This window comes from Dromiciops gliroides, chromosome 3 (assembly GCF_019393635.1).
Source record: "Dromiciops gliroides isolate mDroGli1 chromosome 3, mDroGli1.pri, whole genome shotgun sequence".
Classification (NCBI taxonomy): domain Eukaryota; kingdom Metazoa; phylum Chordata; class Mammalia; order Microbiotheria; family Microbiotheriidae; genus Dromiciops; species Dromiciops gliroides.
The window spans coordinates 622,780,192-622,804,126 of record NC_057863.1 but is presented as its reverse complement, the minus strand read 5'-3'; the positions used below and the strand labels follow the sequence as shown (position 1 = coordinate 622,804,126).

The window sequence follows — 23,935 nt, the reverse complement described above, 5'->3', positions numbered from 1 at the left end:
GCCTCTAGCACATAGTAAGCATATAAATACCTATTCTTTCTCTCTACTTGTTGTTTATCCCTAGGAGTCAGGACCAAGGACAGTGGGTAAGAGCTACAGAAGTGCAAATTTAGGCAGCTTATCAGGAAAAACTTACTAACCATTAAAGCTCTCTGTAAGTGCACTGGGTTGCCTCAGAAGGTGGTAGGCTACCTACTCCTCAGTGGAGGTCTTCAAACAGAGACAGGATGACCACTGGTTTATACTTGGTCAGTTGGCTTAGTTATAATGAATTAGGTAGAGGTTGTCAAGTCAATTTCCAAATGGGCCAATTAGCTCCATTGAAAGGAAAACCTGAGTTCCATAGAAAAGAGTATGGTGGCATAGGATATAGAATCTTGGACTTTCTGGGTAATTTAATTGTTTAATTAATAAAACTGGCAGGTTATTTATAAAAGGATGGTCATTTGGCCATCTCCCCTAGACCCCTAATGGTGATGGGGTCAGTTTATATGCCCTTCTAAGAGCAGGTGTCTCTGAAGAATGCCCAATCACTTCTGATTGGTTAATACAATGAGAGGTGGACTATCTTGGGGCATGTGACTTAGGACACTCAAATCTTGGTCAGAGAGACATCAATTTCCATATCACTTGATTTTTTTTTTATTTTTTAGTGAGGCAATTGGGGTTAAGTGACTTGCCCAGGGTCACACAGCTAGTAAGTGTTAAATGTCTGAGGCCAGATTTGAACTCAGGTACTCCTGACTCCAGGGCCGGTGCTCTATCTGCTGTGCCACCTAGTTGCCCCCAACCTGTCTTGATAATAGGAAGAATCAACATTGTCCCAGGACCTTTCTGAGCAAATACAATGAGCAGGAATTTACCCATTAACCCAAACTGTGAATTTCTTTTACTATCTGATTACATCTTGGCCTGGGTAAATCTCTAAGAGAAATTACCCACACTGGTTGGTTTCTGGATAAGGAAGCAGAAAAGAGGGAAATTGGGGCAGCTAGGTGGTACAGTGGATAAAGAACCGGCCCTGGATTCAGGAGGACCTGAGTTCAAATCCGGCCTCAGACACTTGACACTTATTAGCTGTGTGACCCTGGGCAAGTCACTTAACCCTCATTGCCCCACAAGAAAAGAGAAAAAAGAGAAGAAAAGAGGGAAATCCTTGGTCCTAATACAATAGTCATTAAATATAAGAGAGAAATACTCATTTCTCAAAATGTTAATCTGGGACTAGGAGGGAAGTCCAGGTGAATGTTGCCTCCTGTTTTTCTCGTGTCTGTCTCCACCATGAACCTCTGATCTCCACTTCTTACCCTGCTGCAGCCCCTCAGACCCCACTTCTCCAGCTCATGCCCTTGTTGTCTCCTCCCTGCTCCCCTCCCTACACAGCTATGACGTGGTATTCGCATCTGGCCCCAAAGAGCTCTTGAAGAAGTTCCGCCAGGCCAAGAGCAGGGTGGTCTTCTCAGCTGAGGAGCTCATCTATCCTGACCGGAGGCTAGAAGTCAAGTATCCCCAGGTCCATGATGGGAAGAGGTTCTTAGGCTCTGGAGGTAAGGAACAGTGGAGCCTGCTGAGCAGAGAGGAAGGGCTGTGATGACCACAAACTGGGCCATGAGCTAACAGAAGCTCTTGGAATTAGGGAATCTTGGATTGGGAGTCAGAAGTCCTGGGTTTGCATCCTGTCCCTGATACTCACTATGACCCATGACAGGTCATTCATTTCTCCAGGCCTCAGTTTCCTCATCTGTAAAATGAGGAGGGTGGTGTCCTCTAAGGTCCCTTCTAAGTGTGAATCTAAGATCTTATGAGATGGCCCCCACTGGATTATGGTGAAGGCCATTTGGGGGTACATGAAGAAAGCCCAGGATGACAGAGGTGAGAGGCTCACCATACTCTACTCCAAGAGACCACATTTTAAGGCCATTGATAAGCTTGAGTGTCTGCAGGGGGGCTGCTGGGACAGGAACGGGCCTTGAGTACCTGTCCCGTGAGGATCAGTCGAAGGAACTAGAGATATTGAGGTGGGAGAAGATAAGGCTTAGTGTGGACACGACTGGTGTCCTCAAGTATTAAGGCTGCAAGGGGGCTCACGCTTGTCCTGCTTGGCCCCAGGAGATGGAAGTTGCAAAGGGGAAGATTTAGGTCTCTCAGGAATCACAGCCAAGAGTTTTCCCAAAAGGGAATAGGCTGCCCCCAGGAAGTGGTGGGCTGTCCCCCACTGGAGGGCTCCAGGCAGAGACTTCAGGAACACTTGTTGGAGACACTGTAGATGGGACCGGCTGGACTCAATGGCCCCAGAAGTTGCTGCCAACTCTGGGGCTCTCTGGGGAATTGGCACATTAGGGTACATGTAGCTTTCCTAGATGGTGTGAGCTGACCAGGGAGGAAAGAGGCTGGATCTCCACACACACCCTTTCCCCCTTGTCTTCCTCCCAGGCTTCATTGGCTATGCCCCAAACTTGAGCAAGATGGTGGCCAGCTGGCAAGGCCAGGACAGTGACAGTGACCAGCTCTTTTACACCAAGGTCTTCTTAGACCCAGAGCAGAGGGTAAGAGAACATTGGGAAAGGAGATGTGGACCTGAGAGAGTCCAGTTCTGGCTGGAGTCTCAGTGGGGAGGTGGCCTTGGACCAGCACTCTGGACTCCTGGGTCCCATTCCAGGACTGCCACCCTGAGCTGCCTCATGACAGTCATTTCTCTGTGGGGAGAGTCAGAGGGAAAGAGGGATGCCCCGGGGCACTGAGAGGGGAGGCCCAGGGTAGGGAGAGGGGAGGCCCGGGCCGCTGATCAACTTGGTTTTGCCTCTTCTGAAGGAAAAGATCAATATCACCCTAGACCATCGCTGCCGGATCTTCCAGAACCTGGATGGAGCCCTAGGTGAGTGGTCGCAGCGGTGAGGCGAGTGATCATGTGGGACCTTGGGAGGGAAGGGAATAAGGAGAAAAACCACATACATAACCTGGCCACACAAAGCATCCTTGGGCTCCTGAAAGTCTTCTCAACAGAAGCAACACAGTGGGGCAGCCAGGTGGTGCAGTGGATAGAACACTGGCCCTGGATTCAGGAGGACCTGAGTTCAAATCTGGCCTCAGACACTTAACACTTACTAGCTATGTGACCCTGGGCAAGTCACTTAACCCCAATTGCCTCACCAAAACAAACAAACAAACAAAAAAACCCAGAAGTAACACAGGGAGAAAGGGCTTGACCTAGAGTCAAGAAGACCTCAATCCATTTCTTGGCTTAGATACTTAGCAGCCGTGTTAGCAAATCATTTCACCTCACTGAACCTCAGCTTCCTCATCTGGAAAATGGGATAATGGCAACACTTACCTCATTCCTCATAGGGTAGTTGTGAGGATTCATTGAGATAATGGATATAGATCACTTTGTAACCTTAAAGCACTATGTACATGTTAGCCAGTAATAATATTAGTAGCAGTCTTATCCTGATTAAAGAGAGAGAGAACACTACTTGAAATGAAAAGACCTGGGTTTGAGTTCCAGCTCTACTGCTTTATTAACTGCGTGACCTTTGACAAGTCATGTCACTGCTCTGTGCCTTAGTTTCCTCATTTGTAAAAAAGGGGGTAATATTAAAAGGTTGTTGGGAGGATCAAATGGGAGATATATCTATATCTATATATATAAAATTTGATTTCATTTGATATCTCAAATATGTATATGTATATATCTACATCTACATATGTGTATATTAAAATATATATTTGTGTATGAAATATACACGTGTGTATGAGCTATCATGTTACTTGGCAAGTCATGGCACTTCTCTGTGCCTGTTTCCTCATTTGTAAAGGAAAAATGCATAATATTAAAGGATTTTTATGAGGATCAAATGAGATTTTATATACACATACATATATCTAGATACATACATGTATGTACAGACACACAAAATTTGCAAGCCGTAATGACCTGTATGATCTTGGACAAGTCATGTCCCGCCTCTGAGGCTGTTTCCTGTTCCTATATAAAAGGATTTTCAAACTATAAAGCATTATATAAACGCTAAAGGACTGGACCTGTCCATTTCAGTTATAGGAAACTCCCAGGTAAGGAAACTCCCTCCACTAATGCAGGTTGGCATTTTCTCTGAAACTCATAGTCTCAAAGAATTGTCTAGAGCACTGAGTGGTTAAGTGATTCGCCCAGGGTCACACAGCCTGGATAGCCTCAGAGTTCAAATGACTGACCCATGATCATATGATTACTAAGGCAGGATTTGAATCCAGTGTTCCTGACTTATGTCAGATGCTCTTTCTAGTACAAAATGGAGTCCTTAATAATGTTTATCACACTTGGTCACCTTGAACATGCTATGGAAATGTTGGTGGTAGTTGTTGTTATTAACAGAGAAGTCCCTGGGGTGCAGGGACCTTTGCATGGATAGAGCATGTTTACATAGTCTAGTCCTTTGAATCCCCACATCAACCCGTTGAGAGGGCAGTAAGGACAATATTATGCCCATTTTACAGATGAAGCAATTGAGGCTGCGAAAAGCAACATGATTTGTGCAAGGTCACACAGTGAGTGTCAGGACACATGCTAGGACCTGGGTCTACTGACTTGTAATCACCTACACTGAGCTGCCTTGTGAACAGGAGGGCTCTCAGTGGGCTGAGACAGTATATAATACCTGCCCTCTGGGGGGCTTCCACTCTGACTTCCTGAGAAGATCTGGAAGCCCCCAGGGTTGTCCCTTCTGCCAGACCATGAGCAGGCCATAACCTGGGCTGTGATTTCTAGATGAGGTGGTACTCAAGTTTGAGACAGCCCAAGTGCGAGCGAGGAACCTGGAGTATGACACCCTGCCTGTCCTGATTCACGGCAATGGACCCACCAAGGTAGGATGTCCCCTGGCCCTTATGGAGGAGGAGGAGGAGGAAGAGCAGGAGGAGGAGGAGGGAGAAGGAGCAGGAGGAGGAGGAGCAGAAGGAACAGGAGGAGGAGGAACAGGAGCAGGAGAAGGAAGAGGAAAGAGGAGGGGGAGGAGGAAGAGGAGGAGGGAGGAAGAACAGGAAGGGGAGGAGCAGGAGGAGGAGGAGGGAAGAGAAGGAGGAAGAGGGGGAAGAGAGGGAAGAGGAGGAGGAGGAGGAGGAGGGAGAAGGAGCAGGAGGAGGAGGAGCAGAAGGAACAGGAGGAGGAGGAACAGGAGCAGGAGAAGGAAGAGGAAAGAGGAGGGGGAGGAGGAAGAGGAGGAGGGAGGAAGAACAGGAAGGGGAGGAGCAGGAGGAGGAGGAGGGAAGAGAAGGAGGAAGAGGGGGAAGAGAGGGAAGAGGAGGAGGAGGAGGAGGAGGGAGAAGGAGCAGGAGGAGGAGGAGCAGAAGGAACAGGAGGAGGAGGAACAGGAGCAGGAGAAGGAAGAGGAAAGAGGAGGGGGAGGAGGAAGAGGAGGAGGGAGGAAGAACAGGAAGGGGAGGAGCAGGAGGAGGAGGAGGGAAGAGAAGGAGGAAGAGGGGGAAGAGAGGGAAGAGGAGGAGGAGGAGGAGGAGGGAGAAGGAGCAGGAGGAGGAGGAGCAGAAGGAACAGGAGGAGGAGGAACAGGAGCAGGAGAAGGAAGAGGAAAGAGGAGGGGGAGGAGGAAGAGGAGGAGGAAGAGGGGGAAGAGAGGGAAGAGGAGGAGGAGGAGGAGGAGGAGGAGGGAGAAGGAGCAGGAGGAGGAGGAGGTTGCCTGGGCCAGACCAAGAGTCTGCCCTTCTGTGCCCCTTGGGGCTGTCTCTACCATCTGTCCTGCTGTGATTGGCGCTGCCTTGCCATGCTTCCTCTGGCCCGTCTGTCCTCACGTTTCATCTTCTGTATCCATGTGCTGCCTCAGTCTTGGCTTTCATTCCCATGGCTGGAAAAATGACCGAACCTTACTGAGGGTGAGTAAGTCCCATCCTATCTGCATGGAAAGGGCCTCCCAGACACAGAGGAAAAGCCCCTTGCAGTCGTGCCCAGGCTCTGGGCTATTTCTCCAGCAGTGGGGACAGCCTGCATGGTGCTATCCCAGTACACAGTGCCCAGCACACAGCAAGTGCTTAACAAATGCTCATTGACTTATTAATTCTGTACTCTTTCATTCAATGACTTGCTTCTGAGACCTCCTCTATTTGCTACCTTCATCTAAACTCAAATGTAAGCTTCTGGAGGGCAGGGGCCATCTTCCCTTTCTGTTTCAGTGCTTAACAGAGAGCTGTGCACGTATTCATTCACTCATTTACTCATCCATCCATTCCTTCTTTGCCTCTATCAGACAAAGGCATTCTAGGATAAAGTGGCTTATAGTGAATTGGGGGCACAGAGACTTATCTGGGGAAAAGCAAGGGTTATTGGCCCTCAGTAGAATGAAACTCTTTCTTTCTTTCTTCCTTCCTTCCTTCCTTCCTTCCTTCCTTCCTTCCTTCCTTCCTTCCTTCCTTCCTTCCTTCCTTCCTTCCTTCCTTCCTTCCTTCCTTCCTTCCTTCCTTCCTTCCTTCCTCCCTCCCTCCCTCCCTCCCTCCCTTCTTTCTTTCTTTCTTTCTTTCTTTCTTTCTTTCTTTCTTTCTTTCTTTCTTTCTTTCTTTCTTTCTTTCTTTCTTTCTTTCTTTCTTTCGCAGGGCAATGAGGGTTAAGTGACTTGCCCAGGGTCACACAGCTAGTAAGTGTCAAGTGTCTAAGGCCAGATTTGAACTCAGGTCCTCCTGAATCCAGCGCCTGTGCTCTATCCACTGTGCCACCTAGCTTCCCCCAGAATAAAACCTTTCTGAGGACCATGTGCAGACTCCCTGAGCAGAGGCCATGTGTTTCTATGGCAGAGAACCTCAGCTGTGGTTCTGGCCCATGCCCACTTTGGAGATCTCAGAGGCTGGGGTCAGATTTTTGCCAGAAACCCTACAAATAGCATTCCTTTGAGAGGTGGGGACAGAGGGAAAGTAACTCAACATATAATACCAGATAGCTATGACTCCTAGATATGGACTTTTTTAAACAAATGATCTCATTTTTATTAATATCTTTTTTATTGAGGGCAGCTAGGTGGTGCAGTGGATAAAATGTTGGGCCTAGAGTCAGGAAGACCTGAGTTCAAATCCAACCTCAGACATTTCCTAGCTGACTCTGGGCAAGTTGCTTAACCACTCTCTGCCTCAGTTTCCTCAACTGTAAAATGAGGGTAATAATAGTATGTATCCAGGGTGGCTAGGAGAATCAAACAAGATAATATTTATAAAGTGTTTGGCACATAGTGGGTGAATTATAAATTCTTGGTTCCACACACATACATTTTTTGTTTTTTCATTTTTGGACATATCTCTTCCCTTTCCCCGACACAATGGGCCATCCCTTGTAACAATAAAAAAGAAAGAGAGGGGCAACTAGGTGGCGCAGTGGATAGAGCACTGGCCCTAGAGTCAGGAGGACCTGAGTTCAAATCCAGCCTCAGACACTTAACACTTACTAGCTGTGTGACCCTGGGCAAGTCACTTAACCCTAATTGCCTCACCAAAAAAAAAAAAAGGAGAAAAATGATTGAGTAAAACTAGCTAGTACATTGGCTGCCCAGGCATGTATATTTATGAAGGCTTTGTGAAAGTGGGGGTGAGAGGAGATGGAGAAGGATGGGGGGAGGGGCATGAAGGTTTTTCCCTCCCCTCCTGAGCCCCCTTCCTCCTCTTCACAGCTCCAGTTGAATTACCTGGGGAACTACATCCCTCGATTTTGGACTTTCGAGACCGGTTGCACTGTGTGTGATGAGGGCCTTCGGAGCCTGAAAGGCATTGGGGTAAGGGCCGGGACCCGGGTGAGGGGGGAGGCCAAGGCTGGGGGCTCCCTCTGCATTAGGAGGGGTAGGCTTCTGAGCCAGTAAGCAGGCCTGGGGGCTGAAGCTGTAGGAAGGAAGTAGGTATCATTGGTGCTTAGGGCAAGCCCTAGGTCAGGTCTTCAGAACCTCAGACAGAGAAGAGAGTGTCTAAAGAGACACCAGTCACCAGGATATCGGGAAGCCGGGCATGATACTGCAGCAAGGTTCTGGCTTGTACAGAGGCTCATAGCATTAAGGCTGGAAGGGACCTTAGAGGCCAACTAATCCACCCCTCCCCCAACTTACAGATGGAGAAACCAAGGCCCAGGTAGGCATAAAGATCCTCAATCTAGAGTTGGAAGGGACCTCAGAGGCCATCTAGTCCAACCTTCTCATTCTACAGGTGGGGAAACTGAGGCCCACTTCCATAAAGAAATGACTTGCCCAAGGTCTCACAGGTCCTCTGACTCCAGAATCGGGGATTTTCTCACCGTTGTGTGGGGACCAATTTTTAAATGGGGAGTGCTAGCTAAGCGGCTCGCCGCAATATTGGGGCAAGGAAGGAGACCGGCAGCCTCCCTCAAAACAGAACAAGATTTATTTCAACAAGAACGAACTTAAAAAAAAAAACCACAAACAGGATCAGTAGGATCAAGGGAAAGGAAATAAAATGGGGAAAGGGAAATTATAATACCTGAAAAAATACCACCACCCAGAAATCAGCTGAAAATACGCAGCAGAATGCCTGTCACTTTCCAGCTTCCACCTAGAATGCCCAATTCTCCTCCCCCAAACCTAGAAACACCCCACACAGTCCCAGCCAATGGGATGGCCGCTCTGACAGTCACATGGCTGCCCTCACTAGGCTTCCAATCATTATAATTTTGCCAGGCCCATGTAGGCGTCATCGAGTGGTGATGACGTGAGGTGCCAGAGCCCTGGCAACGGCTACAACCAGTGGGTGGAGCACCATGCGGTTTGCGCAGCCCCAGGCCAGTGCTCGGAGGCATAAAAACCTCAAATAACAATTAATTCTTTACTGTTGCTTGGCCAGAGGTTTCTTACATGCTTCCTGCCAGCATGGCTGGAGATTTTAGAGGAGCTGAGTTGGACTCAGTCTAAAGAACTCCCTGACCCTTAGATCTGTCCAGTGTCCGGGGGGGGCGGTCACAGAGCTGCCACCGGAGAGGGGGGTGGGGTCCCCATGGCCACTCTTTGGAGGGGTTGAAGAGCTTTCTTGGGCAGGTCTGGGTGGGACTACATGGCCACTGGGGCCCCTTCCAAGTCCTAGTCTTTGACCTTGAGCCAGTCACCTTCCCCCTCCAGGACTTCTCGCCCCTCTCTAAAATGAGGGGGTTGGTCAAGATGACCTCTGAGGTCCCTTTCAGCATTTGATCTATGATCCTAAGTCATCTCACCTCCCTGGGCCTCAGTTTCCCCATCTGTTAGATAAGGGGGTTTAACTCTGAGGTCCCAGAAATAAATCCTAGGTTCCCATGCACCATAAGAGAGGTGTGATGCATAACAGGATGTCTGATGGAGAGACAAGGCAGCAAGCATTTATTAAGTACTTACTGTATCCCAGACACTGTGCTAAGCTCCAGCAGTACCAATACTGGCCAAATACTGTGCAAATGGTGTCTGGCCTCAAGGAGCAGGGAAGTTCCAATTCATATTCATAGTAACAGTTCATCCCAATGGGGGAAGGTTGCAGGTTGGGGTAAGCGGGGATATTTGGATGGAGACTGCTGGGTAGGGAGCCGGCAGTCCTGGATTCCAGGCCTGTGCCTGTTAATGACTCACTGTGTGACCATGGACAAGTTACTTGCCCTTTTTGAGCCTCAGTTTCCCTAACTATAAAACAAAGGAGTTTCCTTGGCTTGATCCGTGCAGCTCTATCTCTGTCGCCAGTCCTGGTAAATCTGTTAACCCTGTACCTAGGCACAGGCATACACAGCCCAGGCTTCCCTGGGAGCTGAGGCTCCTGGGTTCTGCTCTAACTTTGACCCAGAACTAGGTGCCCGGCCCCCCATCCTTGCCTGCCTGGCTCACAGGAAGGTGGGCACGAGGCGAGGGTGATTCCTGACTCTCTCACCCTGGTGCTCACACCGGCCTCTTCCCCCACAGGATGAGGCCCTACCCTCGATCCTCATCGGAATTTTCATAGAACAGCCAACCCCATTCCTCTCCCTGTTCTTTAAGCGGCTCCTGAACCTCCGATACCCCCGGAAACAGCTGCGACTCTTCATTCACAATCACGTGAGTAGCGGGCCCTAGAGGGGAGCTCATCCAAGGCAGCACATGCCCTATGCCAGACTCCTCTCTCTGGCCATGGCTTCTTCTTCTAGAGTGACCAAATAACAAAGGATTTATAACCAGGGCTTAGCAGAGAGAGCGCTGGATTTGAAATCCGAAAGACCTGTGACTCCAAGACAAGTGACTCCTGGAAAGTCACAGAACTTTTCTCTCAGTCTCAGTTTCCTCGTCTGTAAAATGGGGACATTATTGACACCAACTTCTCAGGGTTATGGTGAGGACCAAATGAGATAGGGCACAAAGCACTTTGCAGGCCTTAAAATGCTGCATAAATGCTCTATGTTATTTGGGTGGGGGGAGGCAATGAGGGTTAGGTGACTTTCCCAAGGTCACACAGCTACTAAGTGTCAGATGTTTGAGGCCAGTTTTGAACTCGGGTCCTCCTAAATCCAGGGCCTGTGCTTTATTCACTATGCCACCTAGCTGCCCCGCTTGTTGTTATTATAACGGTATAGCCAAGTCTCGATTATTTGTGCCAAGGGAATGAAGCAGTAATGCAGGTGATTCAAAGCAGCAATCATCCCCAAACCCTTCCCTTCTGCCTCTGGTGAATGAGAGGATGAGAAGCTGGGCCTGTCTGGAGTGCCGAGTTTGATGAGCTCATGCTATTTCCAGAGTCAAACTAGAAACTCTGCCTCAGTCTTGATACCCAGATACCCAGATACCCAGGGCTGGGCTTGCTGAGTGCTTGGGTGGGAGGTTCTCTTCCCTTCTCTTCTCTCACAATCTCCTATCCTCTAACCTCCTGACACAAGTCAGAATCTCTTCCCTTTTGCGGGGGGTTGAACCCCTTCCCCCTGTCTCTCACCTGGACCCCTTCCCCCTGCCCTCCCAGGAGGAACACCATGAAGATCAGGTGGAGCAGTTTATAGAAGACCATGGCAATGAGTACCACACAGTCACACTCATGGGCCCAGACCAGCGGATAAAGAATGCTGATGCCAGGAACATGGGCGCGTGAGTCTGGGGCCAAACGAGTGGGGAAGGGAAGCTGGGCAGGGCAGCAGCTTCTCAGTTTACTGGTCTTGGACTAGCCTGAGTTCGGGGCTGTGAGTAAAGCACAAGATTTGGAGTCAAAGGACCTGGGTTCAAATCCTCCCTTTGCCACTTATTACCTGTGTGACTTTAGGCAAGTCATTTCTCCCGATGGGCCTCAGGTTCCCTATCTAGAAAATGGGCATAATAGTTCCTGACCTGCTTCCCTCACAGGGGTATCATGAGATGACTTGAAAATACACAAAACAACTCATGAATGCCAGAAATTATTATTCATTAGGAGTTGGTGACCTTACTGAGCCCAGCAGGTACTTGGGAGGGGCAAGCAGGGGAGGAAGAATATGAATTTGTTGGTAAATTTGGCACAACAAGTAAAATGTAAGAGCCAACTCAGAAACAGAAATGTTTTCCTCCCTACATTTCTGTATCTGAATGCAGTTGATATTCACAGGACAGTAGGTTTAGAGGTATAAGGCACCTAAGAGGCCCTCAAGTGAACACCCCCCTCATTTTACAGATGAGGAAACTGAGGTGTATAGAGGGAAATCACCCAGCTAGCAAGTGTCTGATGTAGGATCTGAACCCAGGTCTCCCTCCTCCAACTGAACAATGAAAATAGTATCAGAAGATATACGTCTATGTGGGAGCTGAAATATGATTTGTTGACCAATGTCCTGACTAAAGAACAGATCACAGAAATAGTATCGGATGTCGTTGAAGATAACTAGAAATAACAATCTAGCAAAAGTAGTCAGTCAAATAGTCATCATAGCTATAGTGGGGGAGCAAGTTTATATTCCTGACAAAAGGAAGAGAAAAATAATCAGAAGAAGAAAGGAAGGGAAGGGAATAGAGAAGAAGAGAGGGAAGATATGTAAGACAAAAAAGAAATGTGAAGCCAGAAGGGACCTGGGAGGTCGTTTGAAGCAATTTCCTCCTTTTACAGATGTGGAAACTGAGGCCTGAGAGAAGTTGGGTGATTTGTCTAAGGTCAAATAGCCAGTGAGTAGCATAGCCATAGAGTTTAAGGAAGAAGATAGGAGGAAGGAAAGGGGAAAAATATAAGAAGAGAAGAAAGAAGAAAGGAAAGAAAAAGATATAAGTAATGAAGGTAAAGGAAAGAAAAAAGGTAAGTAGAGAAGATAGAAGAAAGGAAAGAAAAATATATAAGTAGAGAAGGAAGAAGAAAGGAACAAGGTAAACAAGGTTGGGAGTAGGTGGCGGGGGGGTGAGCACTAGGACACCAAGGACAGTGACTCTGGGTGACAAGTGGTAGCTATTCTGGTGAGGGTTGGGGGGGGAGGTGGTCTTGGTCTTTCTCTTACAGGTCATCCCCTCCCTGACCCCTTGCCTTCTCTCTCCCTATAGGGACCTGTGTCGCCAGGACCGAGGCTGTACTTACTACTTGAGCATGGATGCCGAAGTGGCCTTGACCAACCCCGATGCCCTTCGGCTTCTGATTGAGCAGAACAAGTGAGAGGCGCCTCCCTCCTCCCTTAAAAAAAAATGCCCAGAGGACTGAGGGATTAAACAACTCTGGAGGGATCTCATTTCATGTCATATAGAAATATAAAATATTAATGTTTATGTGGGAATATAACACTGTAGGGGGGCTTCCCCTCCTATAAATCAAAGCTTCTTAAACTATGGGTTGTGACCCATATAGGGGTCACATAACTGCATGCGGGAGGGGGTCATGAAAAATTTGGCAACGGTAAAAGGTTATGTATACCTAATTTGATATACCTATATAACTGGGGTCACATAAAAATTTCTCAGGCAAAAAGGGATCTTGAGTGGAAAAAATTTAAGAAGTCCTGCTCTAAATCATACCATGCTACCAAGATAAATGAATCTAAATGCAAGGTCATTATTACCAGCATTGCATTGTAGAAGAGGGGCAGACTTGCCAACTCTGTATTGATATTTGACACTCCATGACTCATCTTGATATTACCACCCATAAAGAGCTCAGCCTGTGACCAAAAAAAAAAAAATCACCTTCTTGGCCTAGAATATTGCTTGCCTTGAGCATTATGGTGCTTAGAGATCCATTAGTGGGAAAGAGCCCAGGGGGTGGGGGGGGGCACTTGTCATTAGGTCCATGGGAGGTGTTGCAGTACTGATGGGTCGAGCCTGGGAACCACCCTTTTTCTCTCTTGGAAGGCTGGTTCTGCCTCTGGTGGAGATGGAGTGGGGTACTCTGTTTTGTGCATGCGTGCTGATCTGTGGACTTTCCCCTCCTCTCCCCGCTGACCAGGGCTGTCATTGCCCCATTGGTGATCCGTGCAGGAAGGCTGTGGTCCAATTTCTGGGGGGCCCTGAGTGCCGATGGCTTCTATGCCCGTTCTGAAGACTATGTGGACATTGTCCAAGGGCGCCGTGTGTAAGTGTCTGCCTCCTAAGCAGCTGCTCTCTCACTGAGAGAGCATAGATTATTAATTTTTTTTAAGTGAGGCAATTGGGGCCAAGTGACTTGCCCAGGGTCACACAGCCAGCAAGTGCTAAGTGTCCGAGGCCGGACTTGAACTCAGGCACTCCTGACTCCAGGGCCCGTGCTCCATCCACTGCGCCACCCAGCTGCCCCGATTATTTTTAAATTATTTAATAGTATATTATCAAGAGAGCACAGATCATTGAGTAGACCAGTCGGACTGAAGTTGAGTATTTGAAGTAGAGTATTTTTGTCACCTCAGCAGTCATGTGTGGGGGCAGCTAGGTGGTACAGTGGATTGAGCACTAGCCCTGGAATCAGGAAGACCTGAGTTCCAATCCAGCCTCAGACACATAACACTTACTAGCTATGTGATCCTGGGCAAGTCACTTAACCCTGATTGCCTCACCCCCCCACCAAAAAAATCTTTTGGCCTGGGATTTGAGAGACTGAGAAGGTGTGGCAGCTCAACAGGTTTCAAGTCTCTGTTAACCTTGTTGCATTTAGCAATGCTTTGGCAAGAGAGAATTTAGTCTGTAGGTAAGAAGTAATAGATAGGAAAATGCATCGGGTTTGGAAACAGAACATCTGTGTGCCCTCAGATAGGTTCTTCCATCTCTCTTGGCCTCAGTTTCTTCATCTGTAAAATGAGGGGGTTGAACTCCCACTAAACCTAGGAAAAGGCTTCCAAGGGAGGATGTAGACTTTCCATTCAGGGAGATACCCAGAAGCAGGATTAGGAGGCGATGTGGTACAATGGTAGGGCAGCTTGGTGGCTCCATAGTGCACAGAGCTCTGGGGCCAGGAGTCAGGAATACTCATCTTTCTGAGTTCAAATCTGGCCTCAGACACTTACTAGCTGTGTGACCCTGGACAAGTCACTTAACCTTATTTGCCTCATTTTCCTCATCTGTAAAATGAGCTGGAGAAAGAAATAGCAAACCACTCCAGTATCTCTGCCAAGAAAACCCCAAATGGGATCATGAAGAGTCAGACACGACTGAAATGACTCAACAACAACAGAGTCTGATGGAAATAGCCCCGACCTTCCAGTCAGAGGGCCTGGATTCAAATTCCACCTCTGAATCTTACTAGCTATGTGAATCTTGGCAATGCATTTCCCTGGCTGGACTTCAGTGTCCTCACCTGTGAAGTGCTCCAGGTGGACTGGCTGGCCCCCAAGGTCCCTTGCAGCTCTAAATCTAGGCTGCTAGAACCCAGGTCTGAATCCCAGTGGAGTCATATACTATCTTTGGACTAGTCCTTCAAAAAAGGGACCTTCAAACACCACCTAGTCTTACCCTCTCACCTCGAGGATGAGGAGAATGGCATCCAGAGGCTCAGGTAACTTGTCCAAGGTCACATAGACGGCAAGCAGCCTGGCCGGTCCTCCAACTCCAAACTGAGTACACGACCATACCCCTGCTCTTTCAGCTGCAGTTTTACTCATCTATAAAATGGGGACTACTTGCAGGGTTGTTGTCAGGAAAGTGTCTGGTAAACCTTAAAGTACTACATAAATGTAGAGTTTTCGTCACTGTCATCATCACAGCTCTAGAGCCAGAAGGCCCTGCAGTCCAACCCTACGAATGGGGAAACTGAGGCCCAGGAAAATGAAGTGATTTCTCTAAGAAGGTTACCATGAGGGTATGATAGTCAGAGGGGGATTTGAACCCAAATCCTCCGATTCTAAATCCTGCATGTCCATTGTACCACTCTCTTCCATGCTTGCCTAAGCCGAACCTTGGAGGAAGAAAAGGATTATGGGAGGCAGAGATGAGGAGACTGTACATCCCAGGCATGGGCAATGGCTTATGTAAATGAATTCAGCCAGAAGAAGAAATAGAGACTTTAGATATACCTGGTAGTAGAGTTTTGCTGGAATGTAGTAGTAGTAGTAGTAGTAGTAGTAGTTTTAGCAGCAGCAGCAGTAGCAGTAGTAGTATAGTAGTGGTGGTGGTAGTAGTAGTAGTAATGGTGATGGTGGTAGTAGTAGTAATGGTGGTGGTGGTAGTAGAAGTAATAGTAGAAGAAGTGATAGGAGGAGGAGGAGGAATGATAGTTACTACTAATAATACCTAGCATTTATATAGTATTCTAAAGTTTGCAAAGTGCTTTATATAAATTCTCTCATTTGATACAATGACCCTGTGAAGTAGGTACTGTTATTATTCCCATTTTGCAGATGAGGCAACTGAGGCTAAGAGAGGTAGTTACCTGCCCAGGGTCACAAAGCTAGTGAAAATCTGAGGGAGAATTTGAACTCAGGTCGTCCTGACTCCAAGTCCAGTTCTCTATCCCCTGTAGACTGGAAAGGTAGGTTGGAATCAGAATATGGAGAGCCTTAAGTCAGGCTTAGAGGTGACTAGATTTTTATATAGTGGTTTCAGAGGAGGAGAGTAAAGTAGTAAAACTAGAGATAGGGGGTGTGACTACATAGTCTTTGGGGGTCATGTTCCCCCAAGATTGGAAATTGTGGTATCATGAGTCATTCCCCTCCCCCCCTCCACCTCTCCTGCCCCCAACTTTGACTCGTCTGATTTGTCTCCTAGTGGCGTCTGGAATGTTCCCTACATCTCCAATATCTACCTGATTAAGGGCAGCACCCTGCGGGGTGACCTGCGTCAGAAGGACTTGTTTCACAGCAGCAAGCTGGACCCCGACATGGCTTTCTGCTCCAATGTCCGTGAACAGGTCAGTCTGAAGCCTGGGAGGAAGGGAGAGGAAGGTCCTCACAGTCATGGGGCTAACCCTCTGAAGCCTTGGAGCCCCAAGCTAAGTCTGGGATCTACTTATCTCTTCTGAGCCTCAGTCTTCTCACTGTTAAAATGGGAACAGGAAGAATTGTCCGGTCTCCCTCATGATGTACGGGCTTGGAGTTAGGAAAACTTGGATTTGGATCCTGCCGCTGACACTTAATAGCTTTGTGACCCCAAGTAAATTGTTCAGTTTCTCTCTGCCTCAGTTTCCTTATCTGTAAAAAAGGGATAATAATAGCACCTGCCTTACAGGGTTGTTTGTGAGGATCCAATCCAACAAATTAAGTGCCTACTATGTTCCAGGAAGCACTCTAAATGCTAGGGAGGTGATAAATTAAAAGAGAGTCCCTGACCTCAGGGAGCTTACAATCAATCTAAAGGGAGTCAGGAAAGCAGAATGGGGGTAGGGAAACCGGCTTAGGGGAAGCATCTTGTTCCATTGAGTTGAAGCCAGGCAAAGCTGTAGATGCAAAGGAGAATGATCTGAGAGTCCAGTTTCCGCCCTCTATAAAGGAAGGCTTTGGGAGGATTTTGGTATGGAGCCCTCCAGAGGGGAGGGGAAGGGAGAGGAGGCAGAGGGAGGTGGAGTCAATCAAGGCTTGAGTTAGCTGCTTGGCATCAAGTTTAGAAGGGATGAGCTGGTCCTGGGAGGGGCAGCTTGTTTCTTCAAACAGAAACCAGTCAGGGCAGCAGAAGCAGAATGGAGAGAGGGTCAAATGAGATAATATAGGCAAAGAACTTTTCAAACCAAGAACTTTTAAAGTATCCTAGAGCTGGCTGTGAGACCCTGGCCAAGTCATTTAACCACATTCTCAAAGAATAGAGATAGTCACCTTCCTGTATTGATAAAGGGAATTTCCTCATTAGGACGTTCTTTATACCAGTGAAATCACAGGTCCAGGACCCATGTCCACATAAATATGAATTGTTGTTGTTGTTGTTATTCTTATTACAGGGTTGTTGTTCCAATATGGAAAGCCCTCCTACACACATGTCTGCTATTATCATGACTGTTCTGAGAGTCTTGAGGTCTAGGATTCTAAAGTCTTCCTAGTCACTCACACTCACAGGTGCTTTGAGGTTTGCAAAGTGCTTCTGATAGACTCAGTCATCTGACCCTCACACCCACCCTTCAGAGGAGGTGCTGTGAGACAGATAAGGCATTTGTTAAGTGTGTGCTTCCTTCTCAGGCACTGTGCTAAGTGCTGGGGACACAGTATAAGGAATCCAGACAGTGGCTGCCCTCAGGAAGGTTACATTCCAATGGGGGAAGATAACGTGTAGAGGGGAACCAGGAAAGGAGTGGTATCTGAGTTGTGGTATGGTGTGGATATTGTCCAAAAGTGGCGTGGAGGCCTGTTTCCAAGCATGATAAGGTGAAATCCTGCCTAGCAGAACCTAGGGTCCAAGAGGCTGAGTCCAATGGAGGAAACAGGGAGGATGAGGATGATGGCTAGAAGATAAGAAGCTTGGGGAGAAGCTGCCTGCAAAGGGCTTTAGCCATCTATGCACATCTAGGTGCCACTAGGTGGCGCCATAGTTCACACAGATATGTGCCTGGAGTCAGGAAGACTCATCTTCCTGAGTTCAAATCTGACCTCAGATACTAGCTATGTGACCCTGGGCAAGTCACTTCATCCTGTCTGCCTCAGTTTCCCCCTCTGTAAAATGTGCTGGAGAAGGAAACAGCAAACTGCTCCAGGATCTTTGCCAAGAAAACCTCAAATGGGGTCATAGAGAGTTAGACACAACTGAAACAACTCAACAATAAGAATGGGCATCTGTGGTCATTCTGGGGACAAAGAACCTATTTTGATTTTTTCTGTCCTGCAGAACGTCTTCCTGTTTGTGACCAACCGGCATTCCTTTGGCCGCCTGCTGTCTGTGGATAATTACCAAACAACTCACCTGCACAATGACCTCTGGGAGATCTTCAACAACCCAGAGGCAAGAAAAGGATCAGGGTGGGGTCAAGAAGAAGGACCCCTTCGCACTTGCACACACCAGCTCTGCCTCCCTGGGGCCTACTTCCCTCCTCTGGAAAAATGAAAGGGTTGACCCCCGGTTAACCTGATTTCTCCTAGCTTTCGTGAACCTGGGAGCTCTGAGGGGGAAAAGGAAGCAGGAAGAAGGCAGGTTACCAGCCTGCTGGTTGGGAGACAGCCTGCTCAGGCTCTGAGGAAGATCCAGTCTTACTTTGTTTCTCCTGGGAGGTTCTCAATAGTGCCAGTCATATAGTCAGTCAGCAAACATTTATTAAGCACCACCTGCTATGCATCGAGCACTGTGCTAAGCACTGGGGCTACAAAAAGGGGCAAGAGACAGTCCCTTTCTTCAGGGAGCTCACAGTCTAATGGTGTAGACAAGAAGCAAACAAATATGTACAAACAAGCTACATGCAGGATGATTAGGAAATCATTGCAAGAGAGATGGTGAGGGCAGCTTTGTGGTGCAGTGGATAAAGCACCAGTCCCGGATTCAGGAGGACCTGAGTTCAAATTTGGCCTCAGACACTTGACACTTACTAGCTGTGTGCCCCTGGGCAAGTCACTTAACCTTCATTGTCCTGCAAAAAAAAAAAAGAAAAAAGAAAAAGAGGGATGGTGAAGGGCTTCCAGTGGAAGATGGGATTTTAGCTGGACTTGAAGGAAGCCAGGAAGCAGAGGTAAGGAGGGCCAGCATTACTGGATCATAGAGTAAATGGTAGGGGCAGCTAGGTGGCGCTGCAGTGGATAAAGCACCAGCCCTGGATTCAGGAGGACCTGAGTTCAAATCTGGCCTCAGACACTTGACACTTACTAGCTGTGTGACCCTGGGCAAGTCACTTAACCCCAATTGCCCCCACACACACACACAAAAAGAGTCCTGTAGCCCTTGATCCCTTGTCCTTAACAAAGACTTTCCAGAAGCCTTTTGAAGTGTCACAATCAGAACAGATGAACCCAACACTTGGGAGCCTTTGGCAGCATCCATGCATTGGTGGTGCCTTTGGCAGCTGTGGGTTATTGCCATGGATAGGAACCTAAGCAGGAGGACAGACTGGATCCTGAGCAAAATCAGAGGCTGCTAGACTTGGTTTGGGCAAGAGTTTCTTTCTCCATCTGCCTTCTGTAGATAGCAGTGTCCCACTGGCTGATCAGGCCCCCTTTCCCTGGCCAGGAGGTAGGACCCTTCTTGGATTTTTTTTTTTTTGGTATGTGCCCTCTTTAGACATTTGCAGACCTGTGTGAAGGGGAACTTGAGTTTCCCTGGCCTGTTTCTAGGATTCTTGGGAACCAGTGTTGTACACAGATACACTGCATAAAGCACTAAACAAGAAACCAAGACATTTTTGCTAATTTGTTGTTTGATTCAGTGTTAATCATTGTAGGAGACTGTAGGATAGCTTCTAATAAATTATTTTTTAGCAGCAAAACCAAAACAAAACAAGGTTGCTTGCATATTGGCTTCCTCATTAGAGTGTGACAAGCCAGGCCCTATCTTTTTGCCTTTCTTTGTATCTCCTACTTCTTAGCACAGTGCCTAACACATGTGAGCTTGATAAAAGTTGACTGACTGACTGACTAATGCCAAGGTTACAGACTGGAAGAATGATGGGCAGAAGTTGGGCTAGATCATCCATGGGGTGCCTTCCAATATTGAAATTCTGTGATTCTGGGGAAGCACTCAGTTAAAAATGTGGGTTCTCTCATCATAGGACTGGAAGGAGAAATACATCCATGAGAACTACACTGAGGCACTCAAAGGGAAGCTGGTAGAGACGGTAAGAAAGCCCCCAGACGTGGGAGTGAGCAGCTGGGCAGAGGGAGGGAGGAGGGAGGCAGGCAAGTGGTTGCCCAGGAGATGTTTTGGACTCTGAGCCTGCACAGATGTGCCTTCCTGTTGTGTCCTGGATGGGAGCCAAGCTCTGGGGTCAGAAAACCAGCAGGATCCTGTCATGAGGGTGGTTGTCACCAGAAAGTGCCCAGATGACAGGGCTGGGATAAAACAGGCTAAACTTCCAGGTCTGTAGGAATTCAGCCCAGTTCCTCTGTCTATCCTGCCCACTCCCAGCTCTAGTTCAGTCTGGTCTGGAAGGGTGAACTCATCACATCACCAGGAGACTTCCTGGACATGGGTTCTGAGCAGAGTCATCAAGGCAGAGTGAATGGTCATGGCTGGGAAGTGGGAAGAAGGCATTCTAGCCAGGTGCTCACTGGGACGGAACTAGCAACAAGCTTTCAAGGCTGCAGGGAATCCTTGGCTGACCAGTATGGGCCTCCCCAAAGGGTCTCCCTTGCTACAGCCACATGGGAAGCCTGAGGCATAGGAAAGCCATGTTCTAAGGCAGGGGGAGGGAGCGTGACTGGCATGGCTGTGCCCAGAGTGAGGGCCCTGCAGGTCTAGGCCCAGGCAGTGGGGTGGTGGGATAGGGATGAGCAACAAAGAATAGAAAAAAGGAAGAAAGCAAATTCATGGGGGCAGCTAGGTGCTGCAGTAGATAAAACACCAGCCCTGGATTCAGGAGGACTTGAGTTCAAACCTGGCCTCAGACACTTGACACCTACTAGCTGTGTGACCCTGGGCAAGTCACTTAACCCTCATTACCCCACAAAAAAAAGAAGCAAATTCATTAATCCCTGTGCCTAAATTATCCCCTTTCATCCTACTCCCTTCACCCATCCTGACATTCCACTCCCATAATTTCTTCCTCTCCCCCTCTCTGTGTCTGTCTCTTCCTCCTCCCTTCTGTCCCTCTCTTCTCTCTTTCCCTCCATCTCTCTCCCCTCTCCTTCTCTCTTTTTCTCTTCTTCTTTCTCACTTCCTCCCTCCATCTCTATGTCTTTCTCTCTCTCCCTTCCTCTCTTTCTTTTTATTTTCTCCCTCTCTCCTCTCTCCCTCTTTCCCTAGGCCTCAGGTTCTGCCCCCACTCCAAGATATAACTTTTAAGCATAGATCTAATCTTGTCCCTTCCCCTCCCCAAGAATCCTCAGTGGCTCCCTAAAGCTTACTCCATAAAGTTCAGATTCTTCTGCCTAACATCCAAGGCCTTCCACAGCCAGCCCACACCCTACTTCTGCAGCCTTACTTCACATTAATTCACCTGTGAGTATGCTACACCCCAACCAGTGGATGACCTCCTGTCCCCTGAACACACTCTGTGTTCTGCCTTCATGCCACGGCTGGGCCGGTCTCTTGTGCCCAAAAGGTTCTTGCTCCTTCTCTTTGCTTGTTGATCTCCTACCCAATGCACATGCTGAATGTCCCCTGCCTAATCCAGTAGCCTTCCCCCTAATCTAGTAGCCCTGACCCTTTCCCTTTCTCCAGGGCCTCAAACAGCCCTCTGTTTATTCCTCTGTGATGCACTTAGAATAAAGCCCTATTCATTGAAGTTCCTAGAGAGCAGAGTCAGCATTTGAACTAAACTTTGTATGGTCCTGAGAGCCTAGCACTTGCTGTGCACACAGCAGGTGTTTAATAAATGTTGATGGTTGCTGTCCGTGGGTCCTGTCTTCCCCTAGCCCTGTCCAGATGTGTACTGGTTTCCCATTTTCACGGAGACGGCCTGCGATGAACTGGTAGAGGAGATGGAGCACTTTGGCCAGTGGTCGGCTGGTGATAACAAGGTGAGGGCATCTGTTTTTGAACTCCAGGGAATCTCTTCTCCTAGGCCAGGTCACTAAGTCAGCACAGGTGCAGGGAGGGGGAGGGGCAGATGTCGAAGGATGTTGATAGTATAGAAAGAGAGCATTGGGCCTGGCAGAGACAGGGGAGGGGGTGGGGGGCAGGTCTCTAGCCTAATGCCAGCTCCCCCTACTGTTTTCTTAGCAAGTCAGGCCTACTCTCCCTGGCTCTGGGGGCTCCCTTCTTTTTTTTTTTTAGATCTATTGATATTTTTTCCTATTATATCACCTTTATTACCCAATATCCTCCTTTCCTCCCCAGAGAGAGCAATCCCTCATAACAAAGAATTCAAACAAGAGGGGACGGTTCAGTAAAACTAAGTGATGCATCAGTTTAGTCAGTAGCTTATGCAGTGTTCCACACCCATAGTCCCCCCCAGCTCTGCAGAAAAGTGATGAAGATTCATTTTTTTCCTTTCTTCTTGGGGGATGGGGTGGGAGCCAGCCAGTTTTAAATGTAGATGGCTGCTATGGGTTTTTAGAAGGACAGCTCCCTCAGTGTGGGGTATAAGGCTCATAATCTTGAGACATGGGTTGCTTTTCCAATCGTGCCAGTGATCAATGAAGCTGCTGAAATCTTTCAATGTGTTCATATTAGACTGAAAGGGGGGGCCATAGCACAGAGAATGTTAGAAAGGAATGGGAATTGTCACAGCTGACAGAGACCTTTTGTTGTTTGGTCATTTCAGTTGTGTCTGACTCTGTGGCCCCTTTTGGACCACATTTCTCGGCAGAGATACTAGAATGGTTTGCCATTTCCTTCTCCAGCTCATTTTACAGATGAGGAAACTGAGGCAAACAGGGTGAAATGACTTGCCTACAGCTAGTAAGTATCTGAGGCCAGATCTGAACTCGGGAAGATGAGTCTTCCTGACTCCAGGTCCGGCACTACCCAGTGCACCACCTAGCTGCCCCAGGAGAGAGTCATTAAAAATATAAAATGCAGAGCTAGAAGGGACAGTAGAACACAAAATGTCAGATCTAGGAGGAGTCTTAGAACATGAACTGTAAGAGAAGGAAGCTTAGAACATGGAATGTCAGATATGAGAAACAGAATATTGGAGCTGGAAGAGACTTTACAATATGGAATGTCAGAGCTAGAAAGGATCTTAAAACATCAAAAGTCAAAGTTGGGGATGCACTACAGAATGTTAGATCTAGGAAGGCCATGGAATTAGAAGGAGCCTTATAAGAAATAAACCTGGGGCAGCTAGGTGGTGCAGTGGATAGAGCACCAGCCCTGGATTCAGGAGGTCCTGAGTTCAAATCCAGCCTCAGACACTTGACACTTACTAGCTGTGTGACCCTAGACAAGTCACTTAACCACAATTGCCCCCCAAAAAAGAAATAAACCTAACCCTATCATCTTGTTTTATTTTTTCCAAATAAAATCAATTTATTGAAAAGTGTATGAATATGACTTAGAGGAATGTGAATCAGGAGAAGCAGGCAAGCAATGACAAATGAAATATTCATGGTTAAGGCGGCTGGGGGAGGGGGTGTCTTAATCTGGGGTCGGTGAACTTGGGTTTTTTTCAATATTTTGATAACTGAATTTCAATAATTGGTTTTCTTTGAATTACTATGTATTTTCTTCACTTAAAAACATTCTTTTGAAAAAGGGTCAGTAGGCTTCACCAGATACTGCCAGAGGGGGCCATTGTACACAAAAAAGATTCAGATTCTCCCGGTTTAGACAAATTTAAAAGATCCTTAGATTTAGAGTCTGAGGATCTAGATTCAAGTTCAGGCTTTGCCATTTAGTAAGTTACATAACCTCTGTTGGCCTCAATTTTCTTCCAGTTTTACATCTATGATCCCACTTAGAAACCTGGTTACTTTCATTCTGAAAGATTTTCAATCCAATACACAAAAAGATTGGGGAATAATAAGTAATAACAATAACTAGCATTTCTATAGCAAAGTCCCTTTACTTGCTCTCATTTACTCCTTAAAATAATAGTGGGAGGTAAGTGCTGTTATTATCTC

The 23,935-nt window shown here is 47.6% G+C and overlaps 1 protein-coding gene across 1 annotated transcript in view; it reads left to right on the top strand.

Annotated features, from left to right (window-relative positions):
* PLOD1 (procollagen-lysine,2-oxoglutarate 5-dioxygenase 1) overlaps positions 1 to 23,935 on the top strand; it is a 50,825-nt gene that overhangs the window by 19,927 nt on the left and 6,963 nt on the right. The window contains exons 4-16 of the mRNA XM_043996649.1: positions 1,384 to 1,547; positions 2,434 to 2,546; positions 2,812 to 2,875; positions 4,766 to 4,863; positions 7,659 to 7,760; positions 9,906 to 10,037; positions 10,930 to 11,051; positions 12,459 to 12,563; positions 13,351 to 13,476; positions 16,077 to 16,218; positions 18,117 to 18,230; positions 19,981 to 20,046; positions 21,785 to 21,889. Coding sequence (XP_043852584.1) covers positions 1,384 to 1,547; positions 2,434 to 2,546; positions 2,812 to 2,875; positions 4,766 to 4,863; positions 7,659 to 7,760; positions 9,906 to 10,037; positions 10,930 to 11,051; positions 12,459 to 12,563; positions 13,351 to 13,476; positions 16,077 to 16,218; positions 18,117 to 18,230; positions 19,981 to 20,046; positions 21,785 to 21,889 — 1,453 coding nt within the window. The remainder of the gene's footprint in view (positions 1 to 1,383; positions 1,548 to 2,433; positions 2,547 to 2,811; positions 2,876 to 4,765; positions 4,864 to 7,658; positions 7,761 to 9,905; positions 10,038 to 10,929; positions 11,052 to 12,458; positions 12,564 to 13,350; positions 13,477 to 16,076; positions 16,219 to 18,116; positions 18,231 to 19,980; positions 20,047 to 21,784; positions 21,890 to 23,935) is intronic.